The sequence below is a fragment of the Zeus faber genome (assembly GCF_960531495.2).
Source record: "Zeus faber genome assembly, chromosome: 4".
Lineage (NCBI taxonomy): Eukaryota > Metazoa > Chordata > Actinopteri > Zeiformes > Zeidae > Zeus > Zeus faber.
Window position 1 is genome coordinate 17,260,458 of NC_137191.1, and position 17,461 is coordinate 17,277,918.

At 43.9% G+C, this 17,461-nt stretch overlaps 1 protein-coding gene across 2 annotated transcripts; it reads right to left on the bottom strand.

Annotated features, from left to right (window-relative positions):
• Nucleotides 1-10,966, bottom strand: ednraa (endothelin receptor type Aa). 2 transcript variants are annotated; one of them, XM_079999154.1, is made up of 8 exons: nucleotides 10,745-10,966; nucleotides 9,302-9,805; nucleotides 8,038-8,165; nucleotides 4,389-4,587; nucleotides 3,150-3,302; nucleotides 2,393-2,526; nucleotides 2,096-2,204; nucleotides 1-1,603 (listed from the first exon to the last, which is right to left on the bottom strand). In XM_079999154.1, exons 2-8 carry the CDS (start codon nucleotides 9,755-9,757, stop codon nucleotides 1,466-1,468), a joined length of 1,317 nt encoding a protein of 438 aa, XP_079855280.1. In that variant the 5' UTR covers nucleotides 9,758-9,805; nucleotides 10,745-10,966; the 3' UTR covers nucleotides 1-1,465. The 2 variants fall into 2 exon arrangements, with proteins under 2 accessions (XP_079855280.1, XP_079855281.1); XM_079999155.1 differs by having other exon boundaries at nucleotides 10,846-10,940.
• Between the last annotated feature and the right edge of the window lie 6,495 nt (nucleotides 10,967-17,461).

The window sequence follows — 17,461 nt, forward strand, 5'->3', positions numbered from 1 at the left end:
AAACGGATTTATTTGCATAAGCAGCAGCACTGATGTGAGAATAATGTCTTTATCGATTGATAAAAACAAACCAACAACAAAACAAATTACACGTGTACAGTTTTCCGTAGGTTAATATTCAATGTATAGTGGTGAAATACCATTGCATGGACAAGGAATACATAGAAGCCCACATTTCTATCCCTGTTTCTACTTTACGTTGTGTAGAAAACAGTAATTACGCACAATATATACAGGCACAAACACACACACACACACACACACACACACACACACGGCCACATACTGTATATTCACATATCAATTACATAAGATAGTGTAATGCTGTATTCATTTCATATTTTAAATTATTTCCACATGAACTCCAAAACACACACACACACACACACACACACACACACACACACACACACACACACACACACACACACACACACACACACACACACACACACACACACACACACACACACACACACACAGTAGAATACTGAGAATACTGCACTTTATAAAAGTGTATATATGATATAGAATACACACATGGTTGTAATCAATTATAGTGTAATTAATTGCTGAAAGAATTCACAGTGTTATAGAGGAAAAAAAAACATTTTGTTGTTTTCCTTTTGGTACGCGAGTCCCTTTCACCTCAGATTAACTTCATATTGGCTTTTATTTTATGAGCCATCTTGAATCTTTTTCCTTCCATAAAATTGAAGATCAAAACAATATTGATCATTTTTCTCCAAAGAAATTTTTTTTACAACAGTGGCAAGGAGGATTCAAGCCGGCCACCTTACGAGCCAAATTCAATCTAAACCGTCATTACCACCAAGTTCTGACACCAGTGTAATGAATAATGCGAGTGCGAGTTATGCCGTCGCACTTAATGGGAAATGAAAAGTTGAGTGGAGTCGCTAACATGCGGAGGACCTTGTTCTCAGCCATCAATGCGTGGGCGTCCCATCTCCCATCATGCACTCTGACAGCGAAGCATCTCCCTCTTCCTGTGGCGTCGGGTCCATCCCGGCGGTGCTGCCCTTTGCGTGAGGCGCAATCACGTCGCACTCGGGTAATTTATAGTCGGCGTGGAGTGTTCATCCTGTTCAAGGAATCTTCTTCTCTCTTACCCTCCCACCCACCTCCGCCCTACTTCCGTCTTCATGGTGCAGCGTCACACTCCGTGGTTGTTGGGAATACTAATAGTAGGGTTTGAGGAAGCGTGTCGTACTAGGAGGCTGGAGCCGACCGCGGCAAACTGTCTAGACTTTTTGCTCCGTTTCCTTATACGTTCCCATATGGCTCATGTAATGCTTCCATTTGTACTAACAATACGGGTAAATGTGGGTTTGGCTCTACGTGGGTGTGTCAAGCAGCGGGTCCTGTTGCAGTGTCGGAGCTGTCAAAATATATAACCAAAGCTCCTTGCTTCCTCTGCGGAGGAAGTACTCCAAAGGTCGTTTGGTTAGTCGCTGTCTTTTCGGAGACTGCGGTCGGTGTGGACGTTGTTTTGCTCGGGGCTTTTGCACTGGATACTCGTACCGTTCATGGGTCCTATGCTGGTCACCTGGTTGTCAGAGTAGCACCAGCAGCACAAGCACGACTGGAGGGGAAGAAGACAGAAAGTACACTTTAAAGCTACTCCACTCAATCTTTCCCAGACTGATTTTTTCTTTTTTTTTTTCTTTCTGAAGCATCCCTCGCACGCACGCACGCACGCACGCACGCACGCACGCACGCACGCACGCACACACGCACACACGCACACACGCACACACGCACACACGCACACACACACACACACACACACACACACACACACACACACACACACACACACACACACACACACACACACGGCTTATCTCCAGCCCAGGTCCCTCTGACAGCCATGTTCTCCATGCGACCTCAGCCAACAAAATGAGCACATAAATCAGGCTGCTTTTTAACATTTCCCTTACGGACGGTTACCGCCACCATAACCTCTGAGTCAAAGGGTTCACGGTTTGTTGAGCTGGCCGGACTTACTGTACACTTTTTTGATGTGTGTGTGTTTGTGTATGTGATATCGGTTTGACACGGGAAAGCACTGTACCTTGAAGCAGTTCTTGAACTTCTTGCTGACAAAGTAGAGGACAATTGGATTTATGCAGGAGTTGACTGTCGCAAGGTTGAAACTGAGGTAATCGAAGATCAACAGGAAACTGCAATTAAAAGGGAAAATAGAAAGCTTTTGTTATATATTTTTTTGGCATGAAGAATGATTAAATCTCTGCTCTTCGTGAGGTGATTTTACAACGAGAACTGTAACAGTTGACACTGTTGACAAGTGATGTTCCCCACACAGTCTTGTTTCTTTTATGTCTTTCTGTCTGGAACAAAGGTGACTCACTTGAGCAGTTCGCAGCGGTCCACCTCGTTCTGGTAGTAGACCATCTTCTTGAGGATTCTGCTGAGGTGAAGCGGGAACCAGCACAGGGCGAATATCAGGACGAGGCAGGAGACGGCCTTGGCCACCTCCCTTCGCTGTACAACAGAACAGAATTGAACAGAATAGCGAGATCGCCAACAGAGCGGAGATGAGTGAGGTTGTTGTAATATTACAGGACGAAATAGAGGATCGGAGCCGAACTTTGATGTTAAATTTCTTTAATGAGAATTTCCTCAAGAATCCGCTATGACATCAAAGTAAAAATTAAGAATCAAGTTAAAGTAACAAATAAAAGTTTTCTGGTAATTAATAAAATACATTTTATATTTTTTATTTTATGGCCTTAATTTATTATAATTTATGTTTTTAGGTCTTGAAATTTTTGTGACAACAATAAGAGATTGTGGCAATTTTTCATCTTTCTTTTATTATTATATTTGATCCACAACCACTAATTGCATGCGTTACAACTCACATTTAGGCCTATCAGCTGATTGAGGCTAAATAAGAATCTTCCTACTTTCAAAACTGACAGTGGTACTGGTCAAAGTGCGGATTTTACACATTGCATATTAGGCAACCGTTTCACGTGACTTTGGATATGGGATGGAGCTCCGAATTTATTAAAAAAATATCAATATATCAGTGTTCGAAATGTGTATATGAAGTTACCCCTCCTAGGGTAAGGACCCCCCGGGTTGAAAACCCCTGCTCCAACCTGTTTGAGGTGCTCGCTCAGGGCAATGCGAAGGCTGCCGTTCCTGTGGTTGAGCATCTCGCAGGTCATCAGGGTGTAGAAGATGGCCGTGCACATCAGTGGAACGCAGAAGTAGAAGCCAAACAGCCACCAGTCCTTAATCTCTGTGTAGTACTGGAAAGAGAAAACTTTTAACTGATACATCGTCGCATTAAAACCCAGCATGGAGCTCTATGTAGGGTTACCATCGGAGGATTCGTCTTTATAACAATCGATGCCTTCCTATGAAGTCTTGACCTGTATTCTTCCAGTAACTGGCTTGTCTCTGCTACCGAGACCTGCATATAACATAGAGCTTGATCTGAAGGGGTATTCAGATCATCAGGCCTGTAAAGTAACTGCTACTAATTATACAGGCCGTCATATAAACATCTGCTCCGCCTCTTTTTTTTCAATGTACTGTTCCACTACATAGGGCCTTAGAGGGAGGGGATACATTTGCCCTGAAAATACATAACCCATTAAAACTAGAGTGCACTTACTATAAAAGTAATAAATGAGTTTGATATTGGCTAATAAATGTCTCTTAAGTAGAACCATCTGCTTTCCTGACGTAAACTGAAGTCAGGAGTCGGCCGTTGGTTGGTTGACCACACAGAGACGTCGGCGTGGTTCCACTACGCAAGATGGACCTTCCCTTCTCCGCATGTGGAAACGATGCACATGTGGCTTAGCTTGAGGCACCCATAGATCAAGACTAAGTAATTGCACTAGTGGCCTGCAATCAATTATCTTCTCCAACCATGTGAAAATAAGTCTGCAATCACCAGCTCTGCTTGAGGGGAGAGAGTTAGTATACCATTTTCTTTTTTTTTTGTTTTTATCTTCAATGGATTTTGAGAAAATTCACTGTAGTTTAACACAACCTACCGCATCCACAACATTTCAGTGGTGTGCTGCGATATTACTTATGTATAGACTACAGCCGAAAATAAGGAAATTCCTCCGGCAATAGGCCTGCTGTGACACAACGCCAGTGATGAAACCAATGGGAATTAAACACGTTAGTATAACCTTGAGTAATCTCAATGACCACGACTGTTTTGTCTGAATATTTCTACACTTATTTGCCATTTCCTGTGTAGAACTACCTTGACAAGGCGTACTACGAGCACATCTCGGCCCCAACAAAAGCAAAACATTGGTAGACTAAAAAGCAAAATTGCAGTCTTAAAGATAAGAAAAAAGATGATTCTGTACCATCATGAAGTCTGTTTTGGGGTCAAGCATGCAGGCGCGTTTGGTCTCGTTGCTGAAGTTGAACGTGATTATGTTGAAGCCGATGGCTTCTGGCACGGCCAGGACGAAGGACAGAACCCAAATAGTGATGATTTCTATGGCTGTAAGCAGAGGGACGCCCACTCCCTGGACTCTGCTCCAAGAAGCCACTGCCCTGTACCTGAGACACATACAAACACAAAGGAAGTCACCAATCAATCAATCAATCAATTAATCAGTTCCGCCCAATTGATCAAATATCTATAATCGAGAAACAGGTTATTTTCATGGTTTTTGCCTTTCCAGCAGCAACCATTGTATTGGTTAACAGTTCATCATCAACAGCCTCACCCCAAATGCAACAAACTGCACAGTCAGAGAAGAATATCAAAATGTTTAATGAATAGAGATGATCAATTGTTTATTTTAAAAATCCAATATTTATATTTTGTGAAGCCTCCAAAAAAATGGCCCATGTTGGCAGGGAGATTTGTCTATTGGCTGGTGCTTTCAATGCTCTGAATACTTGTTTACTTGTTTGTTTCATTAATGGGAACCACTTGTCGAGATGTTTTAGTAAAATCCCCCATCAAGATTTTATGGCTGAAACAATATATTTTTTATGACACATTTGAATTTCTCTGTCAAACAACATGGCGGTATTTATATTTTACCAAGTGGTAATTTATCCACCTATTTCTCTTCCTCAAACATTGAAAAGAGACACACTAGATAAACACAATAGAACGTTCCTGAAAACAAAGTGAGGACAGCTGCTCGTGACCACAGCCGCAGCATTATAATCTCATTGTTGTTGTCGTTTTCATTTGAGGCCTTTTTCCAACAACAGAGTTCATTAAATATAATATGTGTTGAGCATACAAGTTATATCCTCTCTTATCCGTTATGTTTTGTCTTCTGGTACACACTGTGAAAACTGGGCTCGAGCAATTTACTGTCATTACTTATTCATTTAACCACTATAGAATGTACTGTTTTAAGAAGCGATAATGGGATGTATCTTACGGGGGTGAAATAAAACATTCAAATCAAAACATTGTACATTGTTGTTCCTAACCAGAAGAAATGAAGAAATAATGATGATGATGATGATGATAATAATTATTATAATAATAATAATAATAATAAATATAGCTGCAGGCAGCAATACCATTTTAGCAGTGTTAGTTACGTATTACATTTTGCAGATGCTCCGTAATCCGGCATCAAACCACACAAATTCTGCCTGATTTTGACCTTCTGAATTTCTCACATAGGACAATATTTTAATTGTCCGGTCATCACGGTCGTCTTTATCCTGTGTCGTACCGATTCCCTTATGGAGTTTGTACTTTTCATGAGTCTAGCAAAGAAAGATTGACGTTAAGTAGATATTTAAATTCACAAATATGAAATGCTGATGGTAGATTTGCCATAAACTTGGATTATATTTTCTATGGACAATTTTCATCGGAGATCCATCAAGTTGTGTGGAATGCGTCAATTGCCTTGAGGAAAGGTAATGACATCGATTAAAAAAAACAAAAAACGAGGATTATTTGTGAAATGTTAACAAATAGAGATTCTATCCTATTTACCGCCTTCTCCCTTTTCGTTTAAGCCCGCTACGTTTAGCTGTAGGACGCTGCATGTACATGAAATTGCTTTAAAATAACTGTCTATTTTGCCTCTAAACTAGGGACGCCACAGTGAGGAATTTTTCCCACCGCTTAATAAAGTGGTGTTACCGATATCACCGGACACCAGACACTCTGGGGGCCGGCGCTAATTACGCATGGAGATTACACATGGAGGGAGACAGGTCCCGATGTAGACCTGCTCCAAGGTTTGTATTGTATAGCCTTCTTCCTCTCCTCCCGTGGTAAGTGAAATGTGACTCCGCAGACTATGCTGCTACTCTGCTGCGTGCACGAGGCAGACACTTTAACTTTCAGTTTTGTAGCGTCCGACTAAGTAACAATAACACACTAGTATTTCTATTAAAAATAAGCAAAAACTACGGTGGGGGGCGGGGGGCAAGTAATGTAATCGGTATATGCCCAAACACCGGTAACACTGCTAACCGCGGCAACCCTACTCTTAACCAAACCTTCTCATTGTTATAACTCACCGTGTTGTCTGTGGAAATAGAGCAGAAGACAGGTGAGGTTTGGTGTGTGTGGCAGTAATGACGTAGTTACGGAAGTTGGACCGTTTGATGCCTTATGGGGCAACAATGACCGAGTGACGTAATGGTGGTGAGGCCTTTCTGTGGATTTAATTTTCAGATGGGTCACGGTTCCATGAAATCGGAAAAAAGCATTGAGGTCTTTCTGTGAGTAATTCCAATTTCCCGGGTACTAGTTTTCCGACGCTTTCTAGTACATGAAACGCATCATGCATGGTGACGTGGTAAAGACCGTCTGGTGATCATATTTTTTCGTGTCCCAAGTTTTCCAATGGGTTGCAATTTCATGAAATTGGAAAACGGTTGACGTCTCTGCATGATTATTTACAGTTTTCAGGGTACTATTTTTCCGATTTGTTCAGAGAATATGAAACTCACCATGGACTCACAGATTTTGTACCTCATGACTTCCGCGAATCGCACAACGCCGCATCGAACGCGGGGTTCGATCCGAAAGGAATGTCTTCATTTACAAAAATACCATCAAATGTCAATCGAACAGCCCCGCCCACGTCCACCAGGTAGGACAATTCACAAGGACACACACGTAGTTCGTTACCTCTCACCGCTACAGAGCCATTGACTCTAAACGCACGGTGAGAATGGACGTTCGGAACCACAACCAGCACATTTATAAGGAGTTGGATGATGATGTCACGAAGCGCCTTACACCACAAACTCATCTCATTCCACCACCCGACCGAAAGTTTTCGAACGTTGGGGCGTTGGTGATACACGGACGTGTGGCTACTTCCGGTCAAATTTTGTCAGCTTTCGACGAAGTCCCGCTCCGTATGTGGATCGATGTGGATGCAACTTAAACCACGAGATGTCTGTGATGTCCCGGTTCTAACCTCGCCTCAACCGTATCCGTAGCAGCAGTGGTTGCTCTGTTCCAGACAGTTTTAGCCCGAAAGGTGCCAAGGAGAATAGTTATAATGAATAATCGGAACAATAACAATCGGGTTCCATCCCTACAGAATGGACCCCTAATAGTAATAATAAGCATCATCTTCTGCTTTGATTATTTGACTTTTGGTCAAATAATCAAAGCTCGGTCCCGCCAATTCTCATGAGTTACCATAATCTCAGCCAACAAAAGTGAGTCTGGAAAAGAGCAATTTTTGCCCGTAACCCTAACCCCAAAATCTTAACTTATCTTAAATAAAGATTAGGTTTCTGCATGAACAACATGAATATATTAAAAAAAGATGACTTTTCAGGCGATGTCTTCATGCATATTGAACACGCCCTCGCTTTGTGAACTAGAATAACCAACCCACTGGAGACCGATGGACAGGCTCCGGTGTCTGTAGCTAAATTCTGATCATGAATTTATCTCAAACAAAAGTCAGCACCGTGTGATGTAAAATCCAACCTCGAATAGAAAGGTTAAAGCCAGCTATCGCAGTATGTAGTCGTGCGGAGTATGACGTCACTGACCTGTCCACGCTCAGGGCACAGAGGTTCAGAACCGTGATTCCCACCGAGGCTTTCTGCAGGAAGGGAACCATCTTACAGAGGAACAGGCCGAAGAGGCTGGACTCAAACGGCCAGTGGTTGGCCAGCAGCTGTCGGGGGAGATTCACACACGAACGTTACCTTCAAAACAAATCCTTGAATTGTTGGATCTTGAATGGTAACTCTAAATTGATCTGATTGAGTTTTTCCTTGCAAAACAGCCTTCTTTAGGATACCGGGGTCAGGACACCTTTGTATATTTTCTCTCTCTCTGCATTTTCCTCAGCTAGGACTTTACTGCCTCAAACGTAAGAAATAGGAGGGGGATAATTCCGCAGTCTCTGGGTGCTGGGTGGGAGGAAGCACTTCACGGGTGCATCCTGGACGGCCATTGTTTACTCTAGCTTCTCTGTTTAATCAAAGTGTCCCGGGAATGAAGATGAGTGAAGGAAAGGATGAAGCCCATGTCACTGTTTTTAGCTGTTTGCAGCTTTTTTAGCCGATTATAGAAATGCCGTCAAGCCCCTGAGGAAGTCCACCGATGTCTTTACTCAGGGCTCAAATAGATTTTAACCACAGGCTTGATTTATACTGCACCTTCAAGTCATTTTTTGCCCCGTTTATAAGGACATTATGGAGAATGAATAGAATAGCCTAATAGGATATTTGCATTGTTCACCTTTATTTTTTTATCATTCAATAAATAATTGGCAAATTGATGAATGAATACGCCAGTAGTTCCAAGTTATCTCATCAAAGTGGATGGTGCTGGATTTCCTTGTCACATGAAACACTTTACACTTTAGCTTGGGAACAGAGTTGCACATGGCCAAAAACAACAACAACATAGCTACTCAAAACACTGTACTGTGTTGAGAGCTGTACTATGTCCGTCCCAGATTCTAGATAAGGGTCAATAAGATTCTAGGTTGCCTCAAGGCCAGTGGTATGTGTGACTACAGCGCCGGAGACTAATTCCTCTGTTTATTTAGCTCGCCACGCCACCGCCTCAATCACCACGGTGCACCCAGAAATAGGAAGATAAGAAAGTTCAGCTGATAAGTGTTCCCTTCTGGTAAAGACCCCTCCCCTCAACAATGGTGTGTACTACACATTTTTCCCATATGTCTTCAAACCAATGTCAATGTTTGAGCTACGACATCAATAATTTGGGACTTCAACTTCAAATGCATAAGCCGAATCGGATCCTGGATGTACAGTATTATGGGAATTACATCAACCATACCTTGTAGGTTTGGATGGGGATACCGATGGTGATGTAGATGAGGTCCCCCAGCGCCAAACTGGCAATGAGGGCGTTGGGCCCGTTCCTCATGCACTTGTTCTGGTATATAATCCTCAGCAGGGTGGTGTTGCCAACCAGGCCCACCACAAACACTATGGTGGATATCACTGTGTTTATGTACTTGAAATAGCCATTGATGGCCATTTTGGTGAGACAAGGTGGGGGTGCTTCTAGCTTCTTGGTGATAGTCGTGTTCCCAGGACAGGATCCTATTCCCAGTGCCCGGGGGCCATCGTCCCCTGGAGCTCCCAGGTTGGGATCGCTGGCGTTGTTGAGAAGAAAGCCGCGGAGAGGGTCCTCGGCTTCGGTGGTGTTTATCTGGCACATTCCTCTGGCAGCCACGCAAGCCATTAGCACCAACACATGTATGGTTGGGGCGCCCATTATAGAACACATTCCACGCTTTGATTCGGCTGATTGAAAGATAACAGTCCCGATGAATCGCTGTTGAGGAAAAAAGAAAATTTGACGCTTTAGAACGATCAAAATTGTCAAACGTTCCGCCAACGCAACTTAGTGTGTATATGCTGTCGATTTTTACATGAATTCTGGTCTCCGACAAAGCTCGACAGGGCTGCTGTCCTTCTCCAACTGCGTAGAGGGAGTAGAACTGACTTTGTTAATACTCCAAAAAGGTTTTGCCAAGGGGGAGCCGACGCAAGACGACGGGACTCGTTAGTAGCCGCCAGCAGAGTGCATTAGGCATCTTCTTCGCTCTAAGTCCTTCCTGGAAGAGGCAATCAGACTCACCCCTGGAGTTATTAAGGTGGTGGCAAGCGCTCAGAGGTTGATGTCTGCGCACGCTGTTTTGACATTGAGCCATTGCTTGGGCTTTCAACAGATCGGTTTTCTCGCTGCGTTCTTTACCCTCTGTTTCTAATTTAGAAAAGCTCGGACTCGGAAAACAAAGAGGCACTTCAACATGAAAGAACTGCTTTGGGTCTGATCTCCAGCATGCACAGTTGGACTCAACCCGAGCAGTGCTCCGTGAAACGCTCTCCAATGTTAAAGATGTTGAAGATGTCTACGCGTTGCTTAATTCAAACGTACACTTACATAACGTGTTTACTGCGCTTTGCGGGGAAACATAACATTCCAACAAAAGGCAATTAATTTCCCTACACTTAAGATAAAGAAAAGTTTGGAGCTGTCAGCGGCGCGGCAAAGCCCTTTTCATCACATCACAGAACGTGCAACTCTTCTAGCCACGAGTTGTTCCTGTTCAGAGTGAGTCCCAGCTGTCACCAAGTACACAAAGAACTATTTAGCAGCCAGCCCTTCAAGTAGCATCACAGTTTAGCATCAGCACAGCACTGCTGGGATATGTGACAGCACGCAAACTGATCTGTCCATGAATAATAAATGCATTTGGTTTTCACCTACCGCTCCTAAAATGTCTGCCTAGCCCCCTTGGAAAGCGTCAGGCAAACTTTCGGCTGAAGCCCCCAGACATCTGTATCACATCACATGAGTAATTAACGCACTATCAAAGTCCCGCCGTATCCCACTTGGTTTGAGCAGCGCGCCCGTCTGCTCTGAGGTGCCTTCGCATTATGGCTCAGGGTTTCCTGTGGAGACTTTCCAGTGTGTGCGCGTGTGTGTGTGTGTGTGTGTGTGTGTGTGTGTGTGTGTGTGTGTGTGTGTGTGTGTGTGTGTGTGTGTGTGTGTGTGTGTGTGTGTGTGTGTGTGTGAGTGCGTGCGCGTGTGTGTGTGTGTGTGTGTGTGTGTGTGTGTGATTTTCTGTCTGTGTATATGTACGTGTGTCAGTGCAGGAGCAGAACACGTTGACTGGGTGGGATAGTAAATCTCCACCTCCCTTTGGTAACAGACTGGGCCCCCTTTGGAAACATCAGCTCCCTCTCCCCCTGTCTCTCCCCCTTCTCCCCGCCCCACCTGCCCCCCCCCTTTCTCTCCCTCTCCCTCTCTCTCTCTCTCTCTCTCTCTCTCGCTCTCTCTCTCTCGCTGAGAGGCACCGCCTGCTGACAGCCATCTCCAAGCCACGGAAAACCAGTAGCGCAAACAGCCATGGGCAGGGGCGTCTGGGAGCCCGAACAGGGTCCCCACCCCCTCCCCCAAAATCAGACCCCTTTCTCCCTTCCTGCATCCCTCCATCCTCCCCACTCCCTCCGTCAGATTGCGTCTTGTATACAATGCGTGCAACTGTTTCCTCACACGAAAGGCAGCAGAGATTAGATCAAGAGGGGGAAATCGGTGCCTGAGAAGTTTGTTGTTTGTGTTGTTTTCAGTCGTACATTTGAGGGGAAGGCAGACGGGAAAGGAAATGGGAGCTAAACCCTCAAATGTTCCTTTTTAACAACCGTGTGGGTGGCCAAACTAAATACACAGTTCACTCTAATCACTTCACATGGTGTCAGTGATTCAAGATTCAAGATTTAAGAGGTTTATTCGTCACATACATATACATACTTTCATACATATATGCAGTGAAATGTAATGCAACGCACATTGTGATAACACACAATATGTTCTAGGAAAAAAATTATTTCTAAAAGACCAACTAACTGACTCCTAAAATGTAATACAGTAAGTCGAATACTTATAGAATAAAAATAAAAATATATAGAATAAAATAAAATACAATAAAATAAAATGAAATGAAATGGAATAGATAGAGGGAATATGCTTATGTATATGGAAGAGGCAATTATGTATATACAGATATGTGCATTAAAGTGGTATGTGAGCATTAAAGTGGCATGTGTAGGAGCATTCTTGTTCTTTTTTGTGGTTTTCCTTCTTCTTCTTTGTATTTATTATTATCATTATTATTATTATTATTATTATTATTATTATTATTATTAATAATAATAATAATAATAATAATAATAATATAGTTGCTAGAATTGTTTTTTCTCTTGGTGTTCCATCTCTATTGATCAAATGTTACATTTCAACTCATATTTTTTTAGAAAAGAACATTAAATTTATTCTATAGTATACGGTATATTTCATTGAAAGACAGCCCTTGGTCTATAAATTGTCTAAATGAGGGGAGAGACGGTTCAATGTGGAGGGATGAAAGTGCTCCTCCATCAATGTCCATTATGGATCCCAGATCCATAGCAGGATGGATCCTTCATCATGGCTTTGATGGAATCCTCTGCCAAAGAGCTGAGGCAGCGGCCCGTGGGGAAAACGTCATTGGAGAAATCCGATGCACGCGCTAGGCCTTTGGAATCAATATATTTCAAATCATGCTTAAAAAACAGATTCTCTGACAAAAAAAAAAATAATAATTTGGGCATTTTTTATCCCTCCAGATGATGTACATTTTGTGGTCCTTTGCTTAGTTGGAAGCTGGAAGATAATACCAATTTATAATATCAAAAATATATACACCAACATAATCAATAATAATGAAAGAATAATCAACATTTCCCTTCATCATTGCTTCATAATCCTAAATCTCTCATGTGCACAGGAACAAAAGTTATTTTCCTTGACCTTAAATACATTTGTTTCAATGAGACTTATTGGACCAGGGGATGCCTGGGGTCCTGGTCCGGGACCTCCGCCAGCTTGGACCGGGTGTCCTGGCCCGGCCCCGGGGTCCTGGCCCGGCCCCGGGGTCCTGGCCCGGCCCCGGGGTCCTGGCCCGGCCCCGGGGTCCTGGCCCGCCCCGGGGTCCTGGCCCGGCCCCGGGGTCCAGGCCCTCCAGACTACGGGCTGCCGGTGGCCCTGGTCCCGCCCGAGATGCGTGCAGGGTTTGGGGAAGATTGGAGCAGGGGAAGAACATCTGCTTCCAAGTTTTTTTTATTTTGCTTTTTAGCCAGATTCTATAACTTGTGTTATATATCTTATCATTGGAATCCATAATTTAATGTAGTATTGAATATATATTTAATTCTAAGTATGTTTTTACTGTATAATTTTTCCTCATGAATAGAAATAATTCCATTTTAATTAGAGAAAACTACAAATTGATGTCAACATTCATCATTCAAAACACGCTGACATACAGCATCAGAGAAAATGTTTTTTTTGATAGGGTACAAAGTGCTATTCTCAAGATATATCAGTTTTAGAAAATATATCCCAAAACATTGCTGTGCCAAATGAAAGCCATCCCTGTTCTAATTCTAATCAAACTTCTGTGCGCTTTTCAAAAACGACAAGGTTTTAGCGCTCCCTGCCGATTGTGACTTAATTGGGTAATGCCAATATTTACCGGCATTTAAATTTAAAGGGATCGTGTTTTCTTTAATTGTGGCCATGAATATATTATGGATTTTAAATTAGTTATGGTCAGCAGTGGCGAATATTTAATTTATTGGAACGTGATTTGCTGACGGGATGTGATTTCTTCCCCCCTGTTCTGTTCTTTTTTTTTTTTTTTTTTTTTCCGTCCTAAGTCCCCTGGTTGTTGGCAGCTTCTATGGCATTTTAACTTTTGAGGGGGTAGCGGAGTCTTTGTTAGTAAATCCATTAATATATAAATGATGAAACCTTTACCTGCTCCCAGTTGCTTCGGCTTTCATGTTGTTGTTGTGTTGTTGTGTTTGGGTCTTAATCAGGTATTAATGCCATTCTGTCTGAACTCTAGCATGGCAGGCTGCCTGGTAATTCATATGCTTGTTCTCTGATGGCATCTGTCGAAGTGTGCTCTCTGCATATTGGTACATACCCTGTGGGAAATTTCAACCCAGCCCCAGACTGAGTGGGATGTAAGCAATTTTTTAACTGGGGCACTTGTTCCAAAGTAAAAAAAAAAAAAAAAAAAAAAAAAAAAGAAGAAGAAGAAGAAGAAGGTTTTAAGATGGGAAGGAGAGAGTGAGATGGAGGAAGAGAGGATTATACATAGATACATACGTAGACACACATATATGCTTGGGGGTTGGGGGTTCTGCCCTCATAAATAACTTTCCTCAAAACTTCAGATCTTAACAGTAAAAATCAAAATCAATTTACTATTAACAAACTATTTTATTTAGAAGAAGGGATCCTTGCAAAAACGGTTAATGATGACAAGTGATGAAAAGCACCCGTGGAGGTGTTCTGTGAAGAAACATTTGTCCAGTGTTGCCAAACCTCCCATTGCTGAATGTTCCCTAAATATTCTGCAGCATTTAATAGGGCTTGTCAGACGGGTAATTTTTAATGGAATGTTCTATTTTTATTATACATGGAAAAGGAAGGAAGAAATGTCAAATGTCAAGATGGGTTTTTCCCCCCCGTCTGAGATCCCTAAATGCTCGTCTTTGCTTTCTGTTGCATTTAAAATCCCGGCTGACTTCAAAGAGACCAGTTTAAAGTTCCTGTGAGCGTTTGTTAATTCCAATTTTCCCGCTGAGATTGAAGAGTTTATTTTTCCCCACGAGACCGTCTCCAGCAAGTTGCGTCCAAATCAAAGCTCACCTTAAACGGCCGCGCCGCTGAGGCGAGCGCTGCCGGGGCCGATGGCCGGGCCGGCCCGGGACAGGAAAAAAAAAAAAAAAAAGAGCAGCTGATAGCAGCGTCTTTGACACGGCGGCTACAGCCGAGACACATTCTTACACACAATCTGGCTCATGTCAGACGTAGTCTAAGCTCAGCGATAACGTCACGGTCTGAGTTCACCAGGCTTCGCTCCGCGCTATCAGAGAGCAGCCCATGAATACACACACACTCAACATGTCTGGGACCAGCTGGTTTCCCAGATTAGCCAGTGGAAGCACATGGCGGAGCCTTCTTTTTTTATTTTTTTTTATATATTCTATTTAGAAAATGTATATTAAAAAGAGAAGTAATGTCATTTCATGCGTGTGCTTTAAGATCAGCTTCGGGGGTCGTCTTCTCAGGTCAAACTCAGCCTCAACGCTCCCCCCTGATACACCCCCGGTGCATGCCCACGTAGAGGGGGACGGTTTCCCCGGCGAGAAGTTTACCATTTGAACCTTGTGGACTGAAAAAAACCCCTCCGCGCCGAGTCCGACGTTACCGCCTTGCGTTCGGGATGTTATCGGTTTCTGCGAAAACGTACTCGCTCGTCGAGCGCTGGCTTTTTTCGGCCGGGTCCCCGGCTCGCTGGAGGTGACGGTCGGAGACAAATGAACTCCATCTCCGTATTCGTTCAGCTGCGCGAGGGGACCTGCCGGAAAAAGCGAACGGGGAACTCAACCCGATCCGGCGGCGGGACCCGGGCCGTCACCTCAAGTCAGGCCGGATCCCGAAACACATCTGTGAGCAATTTGAGCGCTGCTTGTAAACACAGCTGTCGGGGCTGAGTGGCCGGAGCCGGAGATAACGAACCCCGAGCGGAGGAGTCGCTGTTTGGGAACGAGCGGCCACTCGATAAGCTTGACTGCGCCGTCCCTTAGAGATCCACCTGCTTTGTTAACGGCGTTCGAAGTTCAGATAGACAGATGGTTAGACAGCTACAGGTGGCGGGAGTTTTTTTTTTTTTTTTTCCTTCCACTGGCTTCCACACGGACGTACTTGGCGCAAATGATGCTGATTGGGGAGACCTCCTGACGTCTGCTTCCCCCAGAGACTCCCGACTCTGTTCCCCCGCTGCCCTTCCACCACAAGAGCTTTTTTTTGTTTTGTAAAGCGGTCGTCGTGTGTGATGTCAGGGTATAGTCAGAGCAGCGCGGTAATCGCTGACGCTGACGTTCTGTCGTAACGGGGATGAATCACCGCCGTCGAAATACAAGAACAGCATCAGGTCATTGAGCAGTGTCTTCCAGATAGCAGGAGTAGTCGTTACTGACACTGGCCTGTGGTGCAATGGTTTTTCGGCGGCGGCGTGTGTAAACACTAAGAAACTAATGAATATAAGTGGTGAGACCCTGTTCCAGTTTGGATTCTCACTGCGGAGGTTTGAAGGTTGGTGTTGAGAGACGTCCCATTACATTGTGCAACATGGATTAACACACATTCAGGGGCCACACGCCAGCCAGGTTTCGGCCGTGACGATCGCTGACGGGACACCGCTCGGTAAAACAAAAACCCCGCAGCTGAGTTGCGGAGATGCCGAGTCCAGTGTCAGAAGTCAAGGCCTTCCAATAAACTCACTAAATGTATCAGCGGTAATCATCTAAACACTGGCACGTCTCCTTCAAATCTCTATTAAATTCAATTTGTTTAGACAGGCATTTTCTGTATCGCATTATAAATTGTTGCAATGTTTTACTGAATTGAAGTAGCTATTTTCTTATTTTATTTGCGTACATATTGATTATGTTTTAGTCGACGTCTGTGCCTCTCTGGCCTTTTCTCTCGCTCTAGACATTCTTGAGACGACATGACATTCTTGACATGAGAACGCCCGAAGATTCACTCGAGTGTCTTATATCTCTGAATTCGTGAACATATTTCCCGAGAAAATGTCTCGGCAATAATTCCGTCTTATTTCGATTTCAGTGCAGAACGATGAGATACGGGGCAGAGCGCGGGCCGATGAATTTTTACACGGCCGGGGTTTCATAGCTTATCTCTGTATCATAAATCTGTCGGATGTCGGTCAGCCGTTCCCGCTTTCACGAACACTCCACGTCCGTGACGCACTTCCCGGCAGGGTTTTGTTTATCCTCCGCTGTGATAAATCGGCCCTGGGGAGCGCCCGCGCTCGCCCCCGGCCGCCCCCGTCGCACTGTACCACTCCCCTCATGCCGCACTCAACTCCCTGGGTTCTATCGTTCCCATCAGTGTGCGAGGGAGGAGAGAGAGAGGTGAGAAGAGAGATGGAGAGAGAGGGAGAGGGGGGGAGGGAGGGAGGGAGGAGGGAGGAGGGGAGGGTCAAAGGTTAGCAGAGAAAAGACCGACACCATCTGGCAGTGATTATTTCTAGAATGACGGGCTGGGATACCGTGTACGATGTGTCCTTTGAGTGTGAAGGCGTGGGTGTGTATTCCAAGCCGCGTCTGTGGGCACCTTATTTGGGGTATACAAAGTTAAAGTGGTCATCCCGTGTTTTTTTGTGTTTTTTTATTTGATAGATTATTTTGTAAAATTACAATTATATTATGGGATTTTATAATATATCCCATAATATTTATCCAATATTTATTTAGCTGGCACTTAATAAGAAACAGCCAATGAGTGTATTTGTGTTATGCATGTTATATAATGTTTCCATTGTTGGCGGCGGGGTCCGCCTTT